Source organism: Aulostomus chinensis, chromosome 21 (genome assembly GCF_037954235.1).
Source record: "Aulostomus chinensis isolate RoL2024-O1b breed Wild chromosome 21, RoL_Achi_v1.0, whole genome shotgun sequence".
In the NCBI taxonomy this organism is placed as follows: Eukaryota; Metazoa; Chordata; class Actinopteri; order Syngnathiformes; family Aulostomidae; genus Aulostomus; species Aulostomus chinensis.
This window is the reverse complement of record NC_141340.1, coordinates 8,087,501-8,109,241: the sequence shown is the minus strand read 5'-3', so window position 1 is coordinate 8,109,241 and position 21,741 is coordinate 8,087,501. Positions and strand designations below refer to the sequence as shown.

The 21,741-nt window shown below is 41.7% G+C and overlaps 2 protein-coding genes across 2 annotated transcripts in view; one reads left to right on the top strand and one right to left on the bottom strand.

Moving 5' to 3' along the window:
* The first annotated feature begins 1,464 nt into the window (after nucleotides 1–1,464).
* On the top strand, nucleotides 1,465–19,257 carry trpc1 (transient receptor potential cation channel, subfamily C, member 1). The gene is made up of 13 exons (XM_086191025.1): nucleotides 1,465–1,994; nucleotides 2,741–2,895; nucleotides 2,986–3,087; nucleotides 3,175–3,377; nucleotides 4,447–4,578; nucleotides 4,725–4,920; nucleotides 5,876–6,212; nucleotides 9,124–9,263; nucleotides 10,122–10,268; nucleotides 16,740–16,924; nucleotides 17,106–17,307; nucleotides 17,841–18,035; nucleotides 18,772–19,257. The coding sequence occupies exons 1-13, from the start codon at nucleotides 1,829–1,831 to the stop codon at nucleotides 18,997–18,999; spliced, it is 2,388 nt and encodes a 795-aa protein (XP_086047151.1). The 5' UTR covers nucleotides 1,465–1,828; the 3' UTR covers nucleotides 19,000–19,257.
* Nucleotides 19,258–19,530: 273 nt separating this feature from the next.
* pcolce2b (procollagen C-endopeptidase enhancer 2b) overlaps nucleotides 19,531–21,741 on the bottom strand; it is a 10,785-nt gene continuing 8,574 nt past the window's right edge. Inside the window, exons 9-10 of the mRNA XM_086192089.1 lie at nucleotides 20,854–21,021; nucleotides 19,531–20,489 (exon numbers count right to left, since the gene is read on the bottom strand). Coding sequence (XP_086048215.1) covers nucleotides 20,359–20,489; nucleotides 20,854–21,021 — 299 coding nt within the window. The 3' untranslated portion in view covers nucleotides 19,531–20,358. The remainder of the gene's footprint in view (nucleotides 20,490–20,853; nucleotides 21,022–21,741) is intronic.

Here is a 21,741-nt window from a genome sequence, read left to right as displayed (position 1 = left end):
AATTTTTTTTTTTTAAACTGATGTTCATTCGTGGCGCTGATGCAGCACGGAAACGCAAAGGCTTGGCGCAGACTGCCCTCTGCTGGAGTCTGATGGCGCCTTCAACCTGAACCGTCGCTTCTTTTTGTCCCTTAAAAATTACAGACGTGCATAAACGCATTTACGTGCCGTATAAACTACAAGTTACAGACTCTTAGGACCACTTGGAAAAGCCTTTGGACCAATAGAGCTGGCGGTGTCCCCATCAATATTAGTTAAACGTTCGTGGAGTACATCCAAACAGCAGATGCAGTACTTTTACTCCTTGGCTTTATTTCCTTTGTATAATGATCTACAACCATTTATTTCATTAACAAGTATAATTGTTACCACACGTGAATGCAGACTGATTGATCTTTCTCATTTTTCCTGTGAATTTTTTTTTATGGGAGATATAATTGGATAAATCACATTTGCTATGTACGCAATGATTTTCTTTACGCATTTTGTATATAGAGGAAAGTCACCTTTGACCTTTAGTCTAAAAAAAAAAAACCTCGCACAGATCGAAGCCATTTGGGTTCATTTTCAATGATTTTATAAAAGTTAATTTCTTTCAGCCTGATGGGAGCGCAAATGTAGATCGTGTTGCAGTGAATGTTTCTGAGCCAAGTGCATGCGCGTGGTTCTATTTACAGTCTTGCATTTATTTTTATACCACTGGCTGTTGTTTTGGGAGTAATACTGCATCAGTGAGTGCGTATTCACCCACTTTATACTTGTAATTTAGCGATGGCGAACGTCACATGTGGAGCAGGTCTGTATGTTGGACTGATTTTAAGAACATCTCAGATGTTTGTGATGAAGATGGTGACGTGTAGACTGAAAATCAACATGCCTGCATTGTTCACGTGCAGCGGTTCTTGTAGCAAAAACATGAAATGCATGGAAGAGAAGTTCCAAACTGTTATATAACACAATTATATGACATTTATTTTGTTTTGCATGTATGTATATTATGAAGCAGGAATGTATTATGTAACCCTCCCCCCCCCCCCCCCACACACACATGTTCCAGATCTCATTCATTCTTAATGCAGAAAATTTCACCCACTGATGTCGAGACACATCAGTTTCATGGGAATGTTTACATTACTGCAGGAAAACGCCCCCCCCCCTCACTCACTCACTCTCTCTCTCACACACACACACACACACACACACACACACACTCCCCCCTGCACAGACCACACGCCATAGCTCTTGTTTTCGCCCTTTGTTGTAGAATATATTTAATAATTCTGCAACGTTCATTAATATCTTGATATTTTCGTGTCTACTGAACGCTTCTTTATTAGCATGACGGTAAACACACTTTTCTTTTCTTTTTCTCAGTTTGCAGGATCAAGACCGAACACATCTCCGCCAATCTTCAGTACAAAGCTGCACAGAACGGCGCTGTTACGTAATGATGACAGGCTTTGCGCCTGCGGAATGATCGGGCAGGTGGAGGAGGAGACATGCGCAGTAGGAGCTTCGATCGTCAGCAGCAGCAGCATCAGGACCAGAAAAGATCCTCAAGGCTCCTCGGCAGCCGACGCGAGGAGATGTAAACATCGTGACCGCTTCTTTTTGTCGGATTTACCTCCGCTCGCCTGTTTAAAGGAGAGATAAGAACCAAAGAATGTGCTGTTTCTTGCACCTAAAAGGTCGCGCAGATAACATGCGCTGAATAAAAATCAGTGTCCTGACGACGCCTCATCTGCGCTGCGACGGATAAAGACAGATTCCAGCGATGCCATCCTATATGACGGACTTTCTGGTGTAATGGTCTCGGGTTTCTAGTGGGATGCACGTCAGTGTTTGGCCGTACTCGCTCTCCGTCGTAATGGCAGCTCTGTACCAGGGCACCGACGCCTCCTCTCCGGATAAATTTCTGGCCCTGAAAGACGTGAGAGAGGTGAAGGAGGAAACAACGCTGGATGAGAAGCTCTTCCTGCTGGCTTGCGAGAAAGGTTGGCTTTTTTTTCTTTAAAATTAATCCATCTCAGCATTATTAGCTTTAAAGGGACGTAGGAAGGAGCGCGTTATGTCTCAGGTGACAGCAGCGGGAGCATTTTTTTTTTTCCAGTCAATGCTTCCAACATCTGCTTGCATGCTGCTGCCATCTGTGGATACCCCCCCCCCCCCCCCCCCAGATACACTAGATGCCTTCTTTCAACACCTCAAATAAATACTGGACATTGGGAGGAGAATGTTTCATTGATAAATAAGTGAAATAAAAGGTCGTATGGACAGACGTAGTCGCTGTATAGGCTTGTAAGTGCTGCTGTGACCATATAAAGTCTCTCTGAACATGGCTCTGAAGCAGGTCTTGTCCTTGGAGGGAGATGTTATTGTTCAAAGTTAAGAGGAGCGCTGGAGCGGAGCCAGTTCTGTAGGAGCCTCAGGACTCTGTGTTAGATAATACAAGGAATGCACTACATCGTGGGTATCAGCTGATATTTGCCTTTTTGGCACGACGGGCGATTTCTATCTGTTGTTCCAGAAGTTTGGATGGTTGATTTAGATGCATTTCGCACAGAAAATTTAAAGATTAAAAGACTTTCATCTGGAAGGGTTACTTTTTATGACGTTTGGCGCAGAGAAAGGATCTGGGATTTGGGATATGGAAATCAGTTGCCAATTTCAGACATCAGAACCAAGGTGCGGATCCGTGTACTTCTTTTACAGACTTTTTTTCTTTGTAAATGTGTATCAGGTGACTACTACATGGTGAAGAAACTGCTGGAGGAGAACCGACACGGCGAGCTCAACATCAACTCTGTCGACGTTTTGGGCCGTGATGCCGTCACCATCGCCATCGAGAACGAGAATCTAGACATCCTGCAGCTACTCCTGGAGCATGGGTGCCAGGTAGCGCGAACACACACTCGGGACAAAACAATATGTACGGAAATCTGCACTAGTTTTTGTTTTAAGTCTAAATTATTTGCGTGTGTTTAGGCGACCGATGCCTTGCTGGTGGCCATAGACTCGGAGGTGGTGGGAGCGGTGGACATCCTCCTCAACCACAGGCCCAGACGATCCTCCAAGCCTTCCATAGCTGTTAGTTTCCTCTAAAAAAATGGCTCTTCTAAGAAAAAAAACCCACTCGCTCATCGACTGTAGCATAATCTTACTTGTCATTTCCAGAAACTGATGCAGAGAATCCAGAACCCGGAGTACTCCACCACCATGGACGTGGCTCCGGTCATTCTCGCAGCCCACAGGAACAACTACGAGATCCTGACTATGCTGCTGAAACAGGACATCTCGCTGCCCCGTCCGCACGCCGTCGGCTGTGAGTGCACGCTCTGCAACGCCAAGAACAAGAAAGACAGTTTACGGCACTCAAGGTACACTCTGAGAACAAGACTTCAGAATATGTAGTAATAGAAAAATCTTGGCTGCAGCAAGCTCCCATTAATCTAAACCAGAGCCGCCGAATTAACTCTGGATGGGCTTCATCACTTTGTTATTTCTACTTGAGGTGAGGAAGGTGTGGGTCTCTGCTCTGGTATGTTGAAGTTTCAAAACAGCTATGAATCAGCTGGCGATGTCAGCTCAAGTGTTGTTTTGATGATAGCATCAGGTTAAAAATGGCACCTGGAGCACCTGGACAGAAATGATTTATCATCACATACATCCACTTTTTAGGAATGCTCTTCTCCAGGTATTTACAGTACTGCAAGTGTGTACTCCTGATCCCACGCAGGACTCCGACTGTAGACGGCTTGCCTCGACGGTTTATTTCTAAGATGTAATCAGTGGTTTAAAGATTCGTTTTTAAAACTCTGATCTCTAATTGAAGGGACTTAAACCTTGAGATGCAGAAAAAAAAAAACGTTGGATTTTCTTAAATCTCCTAAAAGTTCTGAAAATCTTGATGGCGCATTTGTAGGCTGAAGAAACATGAACTAAAAAAACAAAACAAAAAAGCTTGGGCGTTTAACTTCTATGTGAAGTGACTTGTCTTTGCCCTTATACGTATTACATTAAAAAAAAAAATCAGTTAGTAACAACTTAAATGGATGTCACATCTGGTTTTAAAGTGACAAGAACTGAACGTTGCTTTGGGTCTTAAAGGGTTAAACATGTATACATGTGCATGCGTATATATGTCCAAGTTTGTAATTGAATCGTTTTGTTTACCTCCGAAATGTTTATTGTTTTTTTCTGGATCTTTTATTACTCCACTTAGTTCATTTTGTCTACTTTTTATTGTGATTATTAAAACTTTATATGGTTTCCTTTCAAAGCGAACGTTGCTTTTTTTTAAATTATTCTTAAAAGAAACAGCAGGCTTTGTGTTCGTTTCTCCGCTTCCCTTGTTTTAATCATCTGATTCATCCTTCCTCCTCACTTTCATCTTCCCTTTTGTTTTTGTGCCATCACTATCATGACCCCCCCCCCCCACGGTTCCAGGTTCCGCCTGGATATCTACCGCTGCCTGGCCAGCCCCTCTCTGATCATGCTGACGGAGGAAGACCCCATCCTCAGAGCCTTCGAGCTGAGTGCAGACCTCAAGGAGCTCAGTCTGGTTGAGGTGGAGTTCAGGTACGGAGATGGCCTGCTAAAGCACAATGTCACATGCACATAAACTCGTGCACTTTCACGCGTATGGTTTTATTGTAAAACACCTTCCTTTTAATTGTTTGACAGTCAGCTTTCATGTGGTCTGCATCTAATTTTTCGCACTCCAGGAACGACTATGAGGAGTTGGCTAAGCAGTGTAAGATGTTCGCCAAAGACCTGCTGGCTCAGGCCCGAAACTCTCGGGAGCTCGAAGTTATTCTCAACCACACGTCCAGCGAAGATCCTGTCGACAAGAGAGGTTTACTGGAGGAGCGCATGAACCTCAGCCGGCTTAAACTCGCCATCAAGTACAACCAAAAAGAGGTCAGAAAGCAGTCTGCAGCTTTTGTTTTAGTTTTCAAATTACACGTTGGCCACAAAGTCTTATTTCTCATTTTCTGCACTTTATGACTGACAAGACCAGCGTCAGCAGTCAGAAAATATGAGTTAGCCAGGATGCATACTTCCTCCAGGCAACAGCAGTCAAAGATGAGCTAGAATTGAATTTTTGAAGCTACCGGGCAATTTACAGCTAGTAAATTACATCTGGTTCAGTGTGCAAAGGTTGACTCATGTATCATACGCAGTGAAGTGGTTCTTACTAGAAGCTTCTCCAGTTGATCCTGGAACAATCCCAGTTTCTAAATAGGCCAGTGATGCACCTGCAGTGATGTCGTATTTACGTAACATTAAAATCATTTTTGTGGCTAAAATAATGGCTTTAAAACAGTTTTTTGCAGACCACATGCACAATATGCAATAAAATACAAGATTAATACACACATTCTCTATTTTGTCTACCTTGTCAATTTTCCTAACACCTTTCAAAACTAATGTCACAACGTAGTGCAGCGCTAGAGGGCAGTCCTCTGCCAAAGCGAATTCTCAACCAAATGTAATATGGAAAAAAAAAGCAGTTTTTTGCTATGCTAAAATGGATTTGAACTAAAATTTTCTTCGTTCTTCCTTGACCAGGACTACAACTCTCCACCAAGTTTGGTGAAATTCTGCCAGTTTGTTTTTGCATCACCCCACTTAAAAAGAGATAAACACCAACAAAAAAGTCCCGTCTCCTGCAGAGGTAATGCTGCAGAGCAGTGTCTGCCGGCCGTCCCAGAGAGGGTACTATGTTCAAGGAATGAAAAGTCTGCAACCAGCAAAATCTCCTCAGTTTAAAACTATTCTATGAGCTCATGAAGGGTTATTTGAGTTGGTAATTCAACCCATTATTTATGTCAGAATCCCTCCCTGGTGATAGTCTTCCTTTTTTCCTTTTCAGTTTGTGGCTCAATCCAACTGTCAACAGTTCCTCAACACCGTCTGGTTTGGCGAGACAGCCAGCTACCGGCGTAAACACACCTGCCTCAAGATGGCTACGGTGCTGAGCGTCGCAATGCTCTGGCCTCTGCTTTCCGTCTGCTATCTGCTGGTACCGCGTTCCCGCGTTGGCCAGATCATCCACACGCCCTTTGTCAAGTTCATCATCCACAGCGCCTCTTACTTCACCTTCCTGCTCCTGCTGAATCTCTACTCTCTGGTCTACAACGAAGGCAAGAAAAACACCATGGGCCCTGCTCTGGAGATGATCGATTACCTGCTCATCCTCTGGATCATAGGTCAGCTCGGCTCCGCTTTCACGCTCAGAATAACATGTTTGTATGTGTGGCAGTCTGTAGTGACGCTGTAACTGTATAACTGACAATCTTCTATGAAAGCTAATATAGGAAAACAATTTAATCATGACCCATAATTTAATAGCACAACATTACACAGTGGAGTGTAAATGAGACTTTTGTGGAATGGGGGCCTGGTTGAAGTCCAGTATCTTGTATCCACAATCCCATCAGGCAGAATATGACAAACAGCTGTTTCTTTGCTAAATGACAGGCAGTCTGCTTAGACTAGATTAAATCTGGCAGGTCTGCTTCCACCTGAGAGCTGTAGAAAGAAACTGCAGCTTCTCGGGTCTCCTTACGTGACGCACACACTGACACACTCACACATTTTCTTATTCAGTCACTTAAAAGTAGGCTCCAATTAACAGGAATCAAATTGACTGACATTTGATTTTGATAATTAAAACATGACTTGGAGTTAACAGTGATAAAATGAGTCAAATGTGACAAATTTTTATGACTTTTAATCAGAAGACTGAAACGAATTCAAGCAAGCTCTCCCCCAAAAATACAGAAGAGACACATGAAGGGCGTTGTCACACTGACCTCGTTTAGTTTGTTTGAATCGAACTCTGGTCCGGTTAATCTCCTGGTGTGGTTCTTTAGGGCGTGTACAAATCCAGCATTTGAACTCAGATCAAAACAACCAGACCAAAACCTCCTTGAAGAGGTGGCACGGAGCCCAACTATTCATCATCTGATCTGGACCAGAGAAAACCAGCGAAAGTTGTGAAAACACCTTAAGGCTATCGGCAAAGAAATTAATGAGCTATTTCATCGACCAAGGCTTGACTTTAGTCCTTTCTTTTTGTCTTCCTGGACTAAGATGAAACTACAATGCACAGTTTTTGAGTCACATAAAGCTTGACTACTCCACTGGCCTTCACATTCCCGTGCTCGTCAGTGTGTTTGGTTGTTCTGCTGAGGGAGAGGATGGGGAAACCTGATCAATTTCATTCATTGTGGTGAAAACATCACATCCTGTGTCCACTAGTTGGTGCTAGAGAACACACACTTACTCTACAAAATATCGCCGTATGTCACATGAAAACATCCCAGTGTGATTTTGATGTTAAACAAACGTTTGTTACATCAGACTTATTTCCTGTAACCACCAGGTGGCACGATGACTTACATTCAGCTGGTCGGTGTCTTCAGGCAGGGACTCCCATCAAATGTGTTTGAAAGTTGGAAAAAGATACAAATGGGGGTTCAGTCACAACAGTTTCCTGTTCTATGTTGAATTATCAAAATTGGCCGTATAGCCACGGAGAAACCGTGGGGGGAAAAAAATTTGCTGGTGCGTTTTTGGATAAATTTGAATTTTGAGAAGGATCTGGTTGATACACTAGAAGTACATCAAGGTATTGAAAAAAACAAAAACAAAACATGCTGTGTCCTTTCTGCCCTAAAATTGAAGGGTTTCTTCTTTGCCCATTCCAGCCTCGTATTTTTGCATAATCCTGCTGTCAGACAAATGAAAGAATGACCTCATGTGTAGATATTTAAAAAAAGAAAACCATGATGATGAAGAAAAAGACACTGACTCCGGCCTGAGACTGTATATTGTCAGACGAGGCTCGGTATTGACTGAGAATGTTTCTGTGTGAGGGAGAGAGAAAAAAACCCTCTCTGCCAAGAAACCATTAGCATGATTATTCCATGGCTGTAATGGCTTTGTCTTCTCAGCACAGATTTCCATCTCTTGGTTGCAACATCCTGTGCTTCCTCTACACACTCATACACACATGCACACGCACACGCACACACACACACACACACGCACACACACACACACACACACACACACACAGCTCTCTCATCAGTCCAGATTTCATTGCTTTCATCGGCAGTTTGATGAAATAACACGCTGTAACTGCATCTGACAGGATATAAAACTATGTAGAGGAAATTGACTCCTATTAGTATTGCCAATATAGTTGCAGTGTGATTTGCTGTGGAGAAACGAGCATCAGACGCAAGCGTAATGGGCCAATTTAGCCCACCAGAGGGCTAAATATTCCTTAGGATATCAGTCTGTTTCCATCAGGACGCCTCATTGCAATCTAGATTGACTGCAAGATGTGGTGCAGATTTCATCCTCTGGGATTTCTGCAGCATCAGTTCTTACAACCAACTGGAGCTATTTAAGTTCACACATGTGCGATATGTCCACAGATGGATCTCACAAGTCAAACATTTCATTTCTTATGCCTTCTATTTTTCCCTCTGTCTCCCGCTCTCCTCCCTCACACTCATCTTTCCCCTGCTCTCTCCATCGTTCTTCTCCCTTGAGCCAGCTCTTCACATTAATGGGGAAATCAGATGCTGAGAGTGTGTCTGCGTGTGCGGAGTAACATGTATGCATGTGTGTGTGTGTGTGTGTGTGTGTGTGTGTGTGTGTGTGTCTCAATGAACTGCTGGCTGTCTGTGGTTGTGTGCACTTTGATTTCTGTATTTGCACTTAAATGTGATCTTTCCATTATAAAAAAAACCACACTCCCACGAACCAGACAAAACAAAGTGAATATTAGTTCTTCAACTCAAAGGCACTGCTGTAACCATGGAAACCTTCAGGTTCAATCTGACATTACTCTGAGTCACAGTGACTTGACGTAAAAAAAAAAAAAAAAAAGGGACCAAATTACATAACTGCTATTGTACCCTTTAGAAATTTTGAAATAATTCCGCAGAAACTGGGCGTTATTCAACACCACACACCTCCCTAAGTTTCCCTGGAATCCCTTCTTGAGATAAATTATGACTGAATCTGGAAGTGGTTTTAAAACACTTTTTTTCCCCTAAGGTGATGTGTGTATATATGCACGTAGTGATTCCCCCTCTCCTGCAGGGATGGTGTGGTCGGACGTGAAGCGCCTCTGGTATGAGGGGCTGGAAGACTTTCTGGAAGAGTCCAGGAACCAGCTGAGCTTTGTGATGAATTCCCTTTATCTTGCCACCTTTGCTCTTAAGATAGTCGCTCATAGCAAGGTAACCACTGTGTTCCCTCACTGTAGATTGGAGTCACCAGCGGCATGATTGGAATTTACTTAATAACTCTTACTTTGTTAAATTGAAGGCTAACAGCACCAAAGAAATATGCAATAAATATTAAAAAGGTTTGAAGTGATACTCCATCTAAAAATTGTATTTTGACTACTAATGCTCATAAATGTCTAGAGCAAACAAGACATTTTTTTCCCTCCTGTTTGGCGTCACTGAGACTCCAGAACGCAAAAAAGCCATAGTTAGCTTGAAGCTAATGTTGACTGATAGCTAACAACAGCTAAGGTACACAAAAAAAACAACAACAACATCAACCCAATAAATGTAGAACAATAAGTAAACAAACACTTTCATTTGAGTCAAAGACAAACTATAAAACTTGTATCTAAAGGATTGTCAGTCAAAAAAACGCAGACAGCGCAAGCGAGTTTGTTCAGCTTCCAGCTGGTTGCTCTCGGGGCTAATATGAGTTAGCATCAAACCAAAAGCAGTTTTTTAATCTCAAATGTTTGTGGATTACTGAGCATACAGCTGGATAACACTGATGATGCTCTTGAGAGTTTTATTAGTGGATACTTTTAAGGACCTTTTGTTGTTTCTCTGTTACTATAGCTGTTGTTAGCCAACAGTTACCATTAGCTTCAAGCTAAATATAAAGCTTTTTCTCTTTTCCGTCACAAAATGTAATACAGAAGGGGAAAAAAGATCTTTTTAAAGTCTTTAGGTGAGTACTGGGAAGGCAAAATACTTTTTATGGGTATAATATGGCTTTAAAAATAGAGCCCATGTACTTGTAGAAAAGGACAAAAGCGTAAAGCAAGTAAGCGTTTGTCTGTTTTGCAGTTCAAGAATGTTGAAACAGAGAGGAAGGACTGGGATGCCTTCCACCCCATCCTGGTGGCCGAGGGCTTGTTTGCTTTTGCCAACGTTCTCAGCTATTTGCGACTCTTCTTCATGTACACCACCAGCTCCATACTGGGACCACTACAGGTAGGAGAGCAATGGAGATGGATATATTTTGTAGCTCTGAGATCAAAGTTTTTGTTGCATGGGAGCCAAACTTATTAACTGTGGGAGTTTGAGCTGTATCTGTGGACTTGAGAGAAATATTCTTATGTAACTTTTTTTTTTTTCATACCGTTCCACATCCACCACCCACTGTCTTCCTCTCTCAGCGAAGTGTGAACGTTTAAGGACAAACACGAAAACATCACACCAGCTGTGCCATGCAGCATCATAGCCACAAGCACAAGCATTACATTGAAGCACCGTGAGCTGAGGCGGTAGATGGAAGTGTTCTGCAGTAACATAATACGCTCATAATAAACATCGTTAAGCGTAGTCGCCATATGGACAGCTGCGCCGCGATGACGCTTTTAATCACCGACATTTTTACAGCGTTAAACAATGGTAATTTCTCATTCTAAATTTGGTTTAGAGGAGGTGGACTTTGTCTGCACACACGGGATTGATTAATCAGGTCTGAACACCAAATTTCCTTGAGATAAATTGGATGTTCACGTTACACACCGTCTAGATAGTCGTAGTTGAGGTTTGGAAAACTTTCTTGACTTTGTTTTTCTTCAGTTTAGACAAATTGCAACTCACATTTTATTTATTTATTTTTTTGGGTCATTTCTAGACCTTTAGAATAATTTCAAAGGATAATCGACCAGTTGATTAATTACTATAAGCTTGACGTCATTAGGATGTGTGTGTTTGAACGAGTCAAAGAAAGGCCTGAGCACGATTAGAGAAGGTTAGGTGTTAATTCACAAGATGGAACAGTTGTGGGTGGGTTGTGGCCCTGCCTCTGAAACTCAACGAGGTGGGGAGTGCAACACATCAAGAGCAGCTTGTTTAAAATGTATCATCAGTTTAAAGGTATGTAATATATTTTTAACGAATCCTTGTAAACCTATGTTCTAGTTTTTAATTAACCCACAACCTCACAAAAACAATTCATTAAAAAGGTTATGAGAATGTTGGTGGACTCAAACGCAGAGGCAAGGAGGCTGGATGAGACGAGGAATTCTAGGATTTATTTTACAAAAGAAACACACGCTAGACTGGAGAACTAAACAGATTAACTATAAAAACTCTGGAGGCAACAGGCTGGAGCACGTACTGTCTGCGTAACACAGCAGACGTGAAACTCAACTTGAAAACAAACTCTGCTCGGGATGCAACAAGAAACAGGTGGGAGAAGACGAGGGCAGGGGAGGAGCTGGGAACAGGGCTGAGACTGACGAGGGCTGATTAATGGACCAGACACAGGTGAGACCCCAAAAAAAAAAAACGCTAGGAAACAGACAGGTAGTGAGCAAACCAGACACAAGAGGGAGGAGATTGAAAAATAAAAGAGAAACTAGCCAGAAACACAAAACAAATGTAAAAGCACAACTCAAGAGTACAATAATATCCAAACTGAGTCCACAACTAAGAGTCCGTAACAATGTTGAGCGTTAACTCAAGTCAGGATTCCCAAAGTGTGGTTGGCAGCAGCTGCCACTAGTGGGTGCGCGAGACAAAAACTGTGATGGCGGTTTGGGGTGTTTTTTACGTGGGATTTCCCCACACAATAAAGACTTGTAAATAAACATTTCCTTTGTAAAATTTTAAATCAAAACTGACATATTAATTGATAAATAAATGCAGGTTATTCAAAATTCATCTCATCTTAAGATGACGTGAAGACGTTATCTTCTACACACTGTATGCAGCATTGTTGCGGGGTTTTTTTTTGGGGGGGGGGGTGCGTTAACCTGGTGGGGATATAGAAGGAGGTGCAGGGAACCCCTGACTTAGGTTATGTCTGCCTCTGAAAACACAATACAGGAACTCATAAAAAAGATTATGAGAAATTCAATTTGGCAAAAACGAAAAAGGCACTTCTTGGAGTGTTTTAATGATGAAATAATTCATCAAACAGCAATTGACAACAAAATTATTATTAGTAGTAGTAGTAGTATTAGTAGCAGCAGGAGTAGTAGTATTCTCTGCTTGACCAAAAACCCATTAGTGCAGCTATAGATGGGCGGCCATCTGCCTCGACCGATTGGGTTTCGGAGTGCGAGGCAGCAGAACTAGATTTTAACACAGTTGTTAAAATAATAACTGTAGCAACAGTCCTCAAGCAGCTGCAGCCGTCTCTCCTTCAGGACCACGCCGTTTTTATATTAACCGTGAGGAAGGTGGCACATCTGTACATCAGTTTTTCCACATCTAATTTGAGCTCATCCGTAATCACTCGACATGTATTTTTTTGCCAGTTTATTTATTTATTTATTTTTTATATAAGTGGCTACCATACTTCATGGGCACGGTTTCTATTTCTAGCGGAGGGAAAATATTTGCCATCTTTTAACATTCACTGCTGTTCTTAGAGCACAGAGAGCTTCATAGGAAAAAAATTTCAGGTGAAAAACTTCAGGTATTCACAAAGAAAAAAAAAGTGTGTACATGTTTTGTATTATGTCATCATCTTTCCACCGCCACTTCAGACAAGCCAAACATCTGGTATGCATATTTCCTTCTCAGGCTCCTCAAGAATCCCAGTGCCGTAGGTGTCCCTTTTTATGATGATGATGATGTGCATCATCCGGCGAGTTGGCAGAGAGGGACTGTAAAGCAAACAACTGTCTGACTTTGTGTCGGGAGTTTTCAGCCTCCATGGATGATGGCTTTTGTCACGTAAAGAGCTCTTCAGGTGCACAGTCACGTCAGCCTCCTCGTAGGGACGCCTTCCTGTCATGATGATGGGAGCTGTTTGTGGTTGACGTATAAAACACCAAGACTACCCTGCAGATTGTTAATTAGAACTTTTCTCCTCCGTCTCTCATTTTTTCCTCTCTTCCATCACTCGAGCTCACTCACTCGCCCTGTGTGACATCACTGTCTGGCTTGGCAGGACGGAAAAATGATTAACTTTGGAAATAGATGTGGCTGTGTGTTCTTTACACACACCCCCCACTCACGGCCACACACCCACACGTTTCCACACTGCTGCGATACGCGAGCTCAAAATTCACGTGCGCTCGGACAAGCTCCCACTCAACGCACTCTGTGACTCAGTGCTGTGTGGGTTGCAGTAATGAATGTTGGTTTGAATCTATCCCTCCGAAAGAAGCCAGCTCACTCTTGGTGCGGCTAGTGCCCCCTACTGAGGTTGGAAAGAGTGACTGGAAGTGTGTGTGTCCGTCCAGTATCACAGATGGGCACTCAGTCAGCTCATTCACAGCTCAGACTTAAACCTATTGGTGTTGATTTAAAGTATTCATCTAGTTTTCTTGTATGAGTGTCTTGTTGGTATGTGCTGTTGCATACTCACACTTTAAATTTGATTCAATCAAATATACTCCAGTCAGATATTTGTCTAATTTCTATGCTGGATTTACCTGTTTTTCACGTGGTGGCAGATATCCAAGATACCTGGCTTGATTAAACTTCACGTCACTGACTAGTTTCAGAATAAAACTGTTCACAAAAAATGGTTATTTTACGTTTCTTATCCATTCATGTTATTTAAAAGATTAAGTTAGCAATATTCTAATATTTATATTGTCAAGGAAACTCTTGGAAATGTGCGCTAAACTGAACAAAAACCTAACGATCTAATCTATAACCTAAACTAACCTGTAATCTAATCTAAAATAAACTACAACCATACCTAATCTAAGCTATAACCTAAACTAACCTGTAATTTAATTTAAACTAAACTAACCTAATCTAACCTATAAACCTAAACTAAACTACACTAAAACCTAACCTAATCTAACCTCTAACCTAACCTAACCTAAAGTTTTGCCCCTAAAGACACTGATAATTTTGTGTTGTGTACAGTACAGATTGTAACGTCCCTTAAGCCAAACTCTGATTTGTGATTCTTGGCTAAGATCAGTAAAATTTGAAGGATGGATTAATTGAACCTAACCTAACCAAAACCTACAGTCTTCATTGTGAACCATCACCAAGGTCTGAGGGTTCTGATTTATTTGGAGATCCATGAGCAGTAGGGGTGCAACGAAATAGTCAACTCACGAAACGATACGAAACAGGACTCACGATACAAAATACTCATGACACGAAATAAAGATGAAAGAAAATCAAAAATCAGAAATGCAAAAATTAAATATTCTTCATTTTCTTCCTTAATATGCAGACATACAAGTTATTACTAAATCAGTACAAACTAAAATGCTCTTTGCTTTGCAAAAACAAAATATTTGTTTCATATATATATATATATATATATACATACACATTTGAAACAACACACAACACAACACACGTTTTTAGATATATATATATATGAACTGTTGAAATTCTGTTAAAGACGTCACTGGAAATACCATGGACATCCACTGACACACACCTTGACTCACCGACCCTCCCACCAGTTGAGGTTACGCCGCCTGACCTGCTGCATTCCTGCTCTGTTTGTCCAGTCGCTAATATTGGGCAACCTGTCAGGCTGAACAAGCAGGGAACACCCTTGGCTCCTAAATCAGACGTCTAAAAAGTGGCGGAAGAATATACTGGAGGGATTTAGACATGACAAGAGAATGACTCACACTAGTAGACCAGCCCCTCTCCTCAAACAAGCTGCCCGGGTTTCTGTGCAAACACTCCAGTCACCGTTCACCTTGAGGTGCCGGCAGAGTGGTCAGCCATCAAACTGGACACTGTGTGTGTTTGTTTTTTCACTACGGAGAGTGTGTTCTGGCCTTGATTGAGCATCTCTAGGTCCTAGTAAACAGATGAGCCACTCAAGTCTATAAATAGTTGGCTGTCCATTGCTCTGAGAACACGTTCTCTGTCCTCCATCCCTCTCTCTGGTTTAGCCCATGTTTGTCTGCCTTCCCTCGGGTAGGGTGAGAGCACTCAAGGTCGCTTTTCCCACCTGCCCAGGGGAAAACTGCTAAATTAAAACACGTAGAAAGAAATCGAGTGGGACAAATTGTAAGAAAAGTGTTGTACGGGAGCTCAAACATCAGATTCAAGTTAAAGAGGAGTAAATAAATACATTAAAAAAAAAACATGGAGTGGGAACTTATTCAAAATTGTCATTCCAGAGCCATAACCAATAGAACCTATGGATGTACATGGGTGAAAGTGTAGAAAACAGCCTGTGTCTAAGAAAATAAATCATACAGAACCACTTTTCTCAGTCATACGTGATGTGAAAGGGGTGAAAAAAGGACCGCGTATTGTTCCCTGTTAAAATTGGGGAATAAACCTTGGGAACATACGTACCTCACAACAAAGGAATGGATTGGGGAACATAGGACCCTGGCTGCATATCCAGTTTGTGGAACAGAGTAACGAGACAGTGAACATAGAAAACCATGTGGGGAACTGAGGACAGTGAGAGCACGGGAACAAAACTGAGGAACAGGTGACCCTGGGAACAAAGGGATGTATCTTAGGAACTGATGACCCTTGGAACATAGGAATGAATCTTGGGAACAGATGACCCTAGGAACATAGGAATACATCAGGGGAACAGATGACCCTATGAACATAGGAATACATCAGGGGAACAGATGACCCTAGGAACATAGGAATACATCAGGGGAACAGATGACCCTAGGAAAATAGGAATACATCAGGGGAACAGATGACCCAAGGAACATAGGAATACATCAGGGGAACAGATGACCCTAGGAACATAGGAATACATCAGGGGAACAGATGATCCTAGGAACATAGGAATACATCAGGGGAACAGATGACCCTAGGAACATAGGAATACATCAGGGGAACAGATGACCCAAGGAACATAGGAATACATCAGGGGAACAGATGACCCTAGGAACATAGGAATACATCAGGGGAACAGATGATCCTAGGAACATAGGAATAAAACTGGGGAACAGAGGAATTATACATGTGGGGAACTGAGATGTGGGAAACAAATAACCCAGGGACTATTGGAATAAATCTAGGGAACTGAGGACCCTGGTAACAGAGGAGTGGCCTGGTTTGTGTTGCTATATCTTGCCTATAAAGACAACCAGACAACCTCCAAAAAAAAAAAAGGACTTATCGCAGCTGAGCAAGCAAACATGCTAACATAAATAACCCAGTCAGGGGTGTTCCCTGCTATGATTTAGCACAGCTTCCTCAGAGAGTTTGATGTAATAGCTTTGGCATTAATGCTGTTGGTAGTGGGTGACCAACAGCAAAAGTGAAAATGCGAGGATGTGGAAAAAAATTAATCAGAATATGGAGTAAGATGAACTACTATGTACTAATTTGTCTATAGATAGATGACATTCAACCCTATTAACTTCTTTGATGATAACTTTTTGAGGAATTTTTCTGTCTGGTGTTCGAATCTCAGCCCCGTGAACACTAACGGGGCTCAATACAATTGTAGAAAAATGTTGGCGGAATCATGTCCTCTGGATTAGACCAGATTAAGAAGCAAATGATTAACAGACAAATATTTCTTGCCAGATATCCATGGGTCAAATGCTGCAGGAGTTCGGAAAGTTCTTGGGTCTGTTCCTGCTCGTGTTATTCTCATTCACGATTGGACTCACCCAGCTCTACGGAAAAGACCAGAAAGACCCAGACAAGAATCCACCTGCGGACTGCGAGGGGATTTTCTGCCAGCAACAGAGCAATGATGCATTCCACACGTACGGGCAAAACAGTTTCTCATGTTGGACAGCGATGATGAATGTTTGGAATTAAGTTTTATTCTGACTCATGATTTCTTTGTGAGCTATTAAACCTTGTATGTATATTTCTTGGATTATATTGTGCCATGTGTGTTGCTGAAATACACCCTGACATCTACAAGCTTCTTCCCTCTCACAGGTTTATGGGGACCTGCTATGCCCTCTTCTGGTACATCTTCTCGCTGGCACATGTTGCACTCTTCGTCACTCGCATCAGCTACACGGAAGAGCTGCGTTCCTTTGCTGGGGCCATGATTATTGGCACCTACAACATCGTGGTGGTTATTGTTTTAACGAAGCTGCTGGTGGCCATGCTTCATAAAAGTTTCAGACAAATTGCTGTAAGTGTAAAGAACGTACGGCCCAGAGCAAATTCAAAAGCTGCCATGGGGAATCGGAACAACAATTCTTAAAAATTAAGATGTTACCATAACTTTAACTTGTTTAATGCTAAGATTGTTTCTTACTCTCTAATTCTTCTAGGAAGAAGGGCTCAAAAGTCAAGTTTAAAATTCCAAAAGATAATTGAATTGATTTCAACTTGAGTTACGATGCCTTCTTCCTGTTCTACACAGAGCATATAAAACCTATCACAGACCTTTTTTTCCTCTCCTAGTGAAATGTTACACAGATGTCACTGCCATATTTTTCTTTGGAACCTCCACTGCTTCCTTTGTACAAACATTTGATTCTGATTATGAAAAGTGAAACAGCTTTGTGCCTTGGCATGGATTTCCACTCAAACACGTCTTTGTTTTTTTTTCTTTTTTGTATTGTTTTGAATTCTTAAGATTCCTTGATCAACAGAGAACAGTGTGTGAAAGTTAAACTCCACATGTTCCTGATGGTTTTTTTTTGTGTTTTGTTGGTACAGAATCATGAGGATAAGGAGTGGAAGTTTGCTCGGGCTAAGCTGTGGTTGAGCTACTTCGACGACAAGTGCACCCTGCCGCCACCCTTCAATATCCTCCCCTCCCCCAAGACAGTCTGCTACTTACTGACCAGTATGAGCAAGTGGATCTGTTCTCACACCTCTAAGGGAAAGGTGAAGAGACAGAACAGCCTAAAGGTGAGTGGAACTGTTACTAGCAGCACTTTCAATCGCAGTAGGGCCCTTTTGGAATGCTAAATTCCATCTTTTACCTTATTTTGAACAAGAGGCCGTCTGAAGCCTGAAAAGGTTCTTAAGGCCCGAGAAGATAATGCAAATTTTAAATGCAGAATAAGTGAAACCCGAAACCCGAACCCTTTCTGGTGATCCTGCTCCATCTATGATGGTTTTTGGATTTGAATTACAGTATAAATATGGTGAAAACTGTCCTAGTTGTAAAAGTTCAGTGGAAGAAGACCCCCCCCCCCCTTCATGCGAGATCTATTGATGCTTCTGGGCCAGCAACAGATATATGAGATAAGATATGATCTCTCAGGAACACTTCAATGTTTGTCAAATTTGGCACTGAAGTCCACCAGGATTCAAGGATGTACTCAAAATATATTGGTGGTTCAATTTCAAGATCATTGTCACCTCACGTGTACACGTAGAGGGAATTTCAGGCACAAACATCGACAAGGAGCGGATGATGAACTGAAGATTTTGGTGGTCAAAAGTCACTGTGACAGTCAGTCTTTTGTGGGACTAAGAACCAGAACACAGTAATTAAATTAAAACTTCCAGCTCCTGTAGTTGGAACATTGGTAGTTCCTCCAAAGTTTCCTAGTTCTCTTGGAAAGACCTCACTGTCAAAAAGGGGTTTATGTTTTGCGCAACATGACATAAGAGTCGGTTCTTTGCTTTCTCCATCCAGGAGTGGAAGAACCTGAAGCAGAAGCGTGATGAGAACTACCAGAAGATCATGTGTTGTCTGGTTCATCGCTACCTAACCTCCACACGGCAGAAGATGCAGAGCACCGACCAGGCTACGGTGGAAAACCTGAACGACCTGCGCCAAGACCTCTCAAAGTTCCGTAATGAGATGAGGGACCTGCTGGGCTTCCGGACCTCTAAATATGCCATGTTCTACCCAAGGAGCTAAATGAAGATGTTCTCTCCCTTTGACCTTCCCTTTTGACAAACCTGTGCTCTACTTTTTTTGCCTTTCTTTCTGGGATTCTTTTTGACCGAGCATGTGCAGAAAACCTCAGAGGCAACGTGGAAACCTGGAACTTAACTAGAAAACTATATGATATAGTATCCATCAAAGGAAACCCCCCGTGTGTATTATTCCACTATTCAGCCCTTTTGTAAATAAAGAAAGCCTTTGTTTTCAACTGAAAGATGAATAAAGATTTATGGAAAGTTTTAACTGGTGCTGATTTGAGTGACTAGATGCTGCTTTTGAGATTTAATCGCCCTTTTCTCTCCTTGACAGTGAGAATATGCTGAATGATCAGCCAGCTACCCAGCGGTCGAGTCCTCGTGAGTCACATCACACACACCTGGTCCATTGTCACGCTTCGCAGTGCATACTTGACTCCTGCGCCACAACTACAAATATTCCTTGACATTATTGGTTCTCCAGCTGAGAGCTGACACACAAAAGGAAAAAGGAAAATGTTATAGGATTTTTAAAATTTTATTTGGGCAGATGAAAACATTAAAATATAAATAATATTCACAGACTTTTTTCATATGAAAATATCGTTCATTTCATACCTCTGCCTTTAAGAAACACAGGCAGTAAATAGCAATGATGGTGCTTTGGATTTTTAGAAGAATTTGAGCTAGGAAGGTCTTTATTCGCTTCACAAAAAAATATTTAAAAAAAGAATCATATATATATTAAATATTGCACTTTTTACCACATGAAAAACTTCCAAGTCTGACACATTACCGTAGGTTGTTAACACTTTCATTCAAATCACTTTAATTCTATTCTACCAGGCGAATAAACATGAAATCATCATTAATCCAATCTTTGTCGCACTTAGCAGCCTCTCGGAAGGTTGAAAACGGAAGAATTTGGAATGAAGAATGCAATAACACATGTAAATAAATTGATACTTTCGCTAATTTGATAATTTCATTCACTGCCAGGAGCAGTGGCAGCTGGCAGACTGAGTACTTGAACTAGTTAATTTACGGTTGCAGAGGTTTAACCAGTTGGTCTGTAAGTACTTAATGCTGCTTGTAAATTCCAAGACGTGTAATCGCTAAATGAAGGAAAAAAACTATTTTCTTTTTTTATACTCAGCAAATCTATTCTATCCCAAACTGAGTTGCACATAAGGAATCAGGAAGACTTTGTGTTTAGTTCTGGTAGCTCCGCATCCAGACTCTGTTTTGCTTTTGAGGCTTGTGTTTATGTTGTCAAGAATGTTTTTGGCTTAATTGTTTCCATCCCCAGCTGAGCCTCAGGCACACCAGTCCAGTGGAGATCTTCCCGGAGAGGAACTCAGCACCGCTTGTTTTTCAGAACGTTGAGTCCTTTCTGGTTCTTTGTCTTAAAGGCCATGACAAAATGGTGAGGGGCGATTTTCCCGCGACCCTCCTCGTCCACCTGGCCCATGAAGACGTAGTTCAAGCCTGGTAGGGTCACACAGAAAGAGCCTGAATGCAGTGGCGGAACGGCAGAGACATTCAGGGAGGCCGAATATCAGAATCTCTCCACGCGGCAGGTCCGTATAGTAAATGTTTATATGCGCATAATATATAAACATCTTCATCGACTGCTCGGACTTTGAGTTCTGCCGCTCACCTCAGGTTGCAGAAAGCTCAACTGACTGACAACACAACAGAGAAGGCAAACTCAGAGCCGCAGCTCATGAAAAACAGTCAACCAGGAACCACATGATATTTGCAACATTTCAATACTTTCAATTCAATTAAAAACACCTACGGTGAGATGATTTCGAAATATAATCCCAAATCATTTCACCTGCAAACTCACCTCTTCTGACAAATGGACACTTCTTGCAAAGGATCACAATCTTGGTGCTCATGGTCTTTCCTGCCTGCTGGATAGCCAGACTGCCTTCTTTGTACACGTTGATGATGGAGACGGTGGCGTACATACTTCCTCCTCTCATCACAGCCGAAATGACAGTCCCAGTTATGACTGTTATAAACATAAAGCCGTCATAAAACGTGAATTATTGGACAGGATCACGTCAAATATCTATTCATGTCTATCCCTGCGGTGCAAACATCTGGAATAGTTAACACATCAGGATCCAGAAGACAGTTTGAGAGCCGGACTGATACAAGAGTCTTGTGTGTACATATATATGTGTGTGTGTGTGTGTGTACATGTATATGTATGTATGTATGTGTATATATATATATATATATATATATATATATATATATATATATATATATATATATATATATAAACTCACCCATATATACATACCAACATATACACACACACACACACACACACGTGTATTTTTTTGCAAAGATCTCTTAAATGTTATCGAACACTTGTGACAATTAAATCCAACTGAGGTGTGATACTTTAAAATTTAACAATGAACCGTAAAGTAGCACAATAACTAGCCAGCATTGTTTTTTTGTCACGGTTCCCTTTAAAGGTAAATGAAGAAGGTGTGACTTGTAATCTCGGCAGGATATTTGTCAGTTTAAAAATATCCCGGTGTAAGATGACATCTGCGCTGTGACATGATAAACTTCAGTAGGGATTTCATAATCTCTAACAACATTTCCCTGGATATCGATACAAGTATGAAAGCCCAATATCAGCAGCCATTATAGCCGAACCTGTCTATCAGTCAGGCTCTCGTCAGGTTTGGTTTCTTGAAAACAATAAAATCAC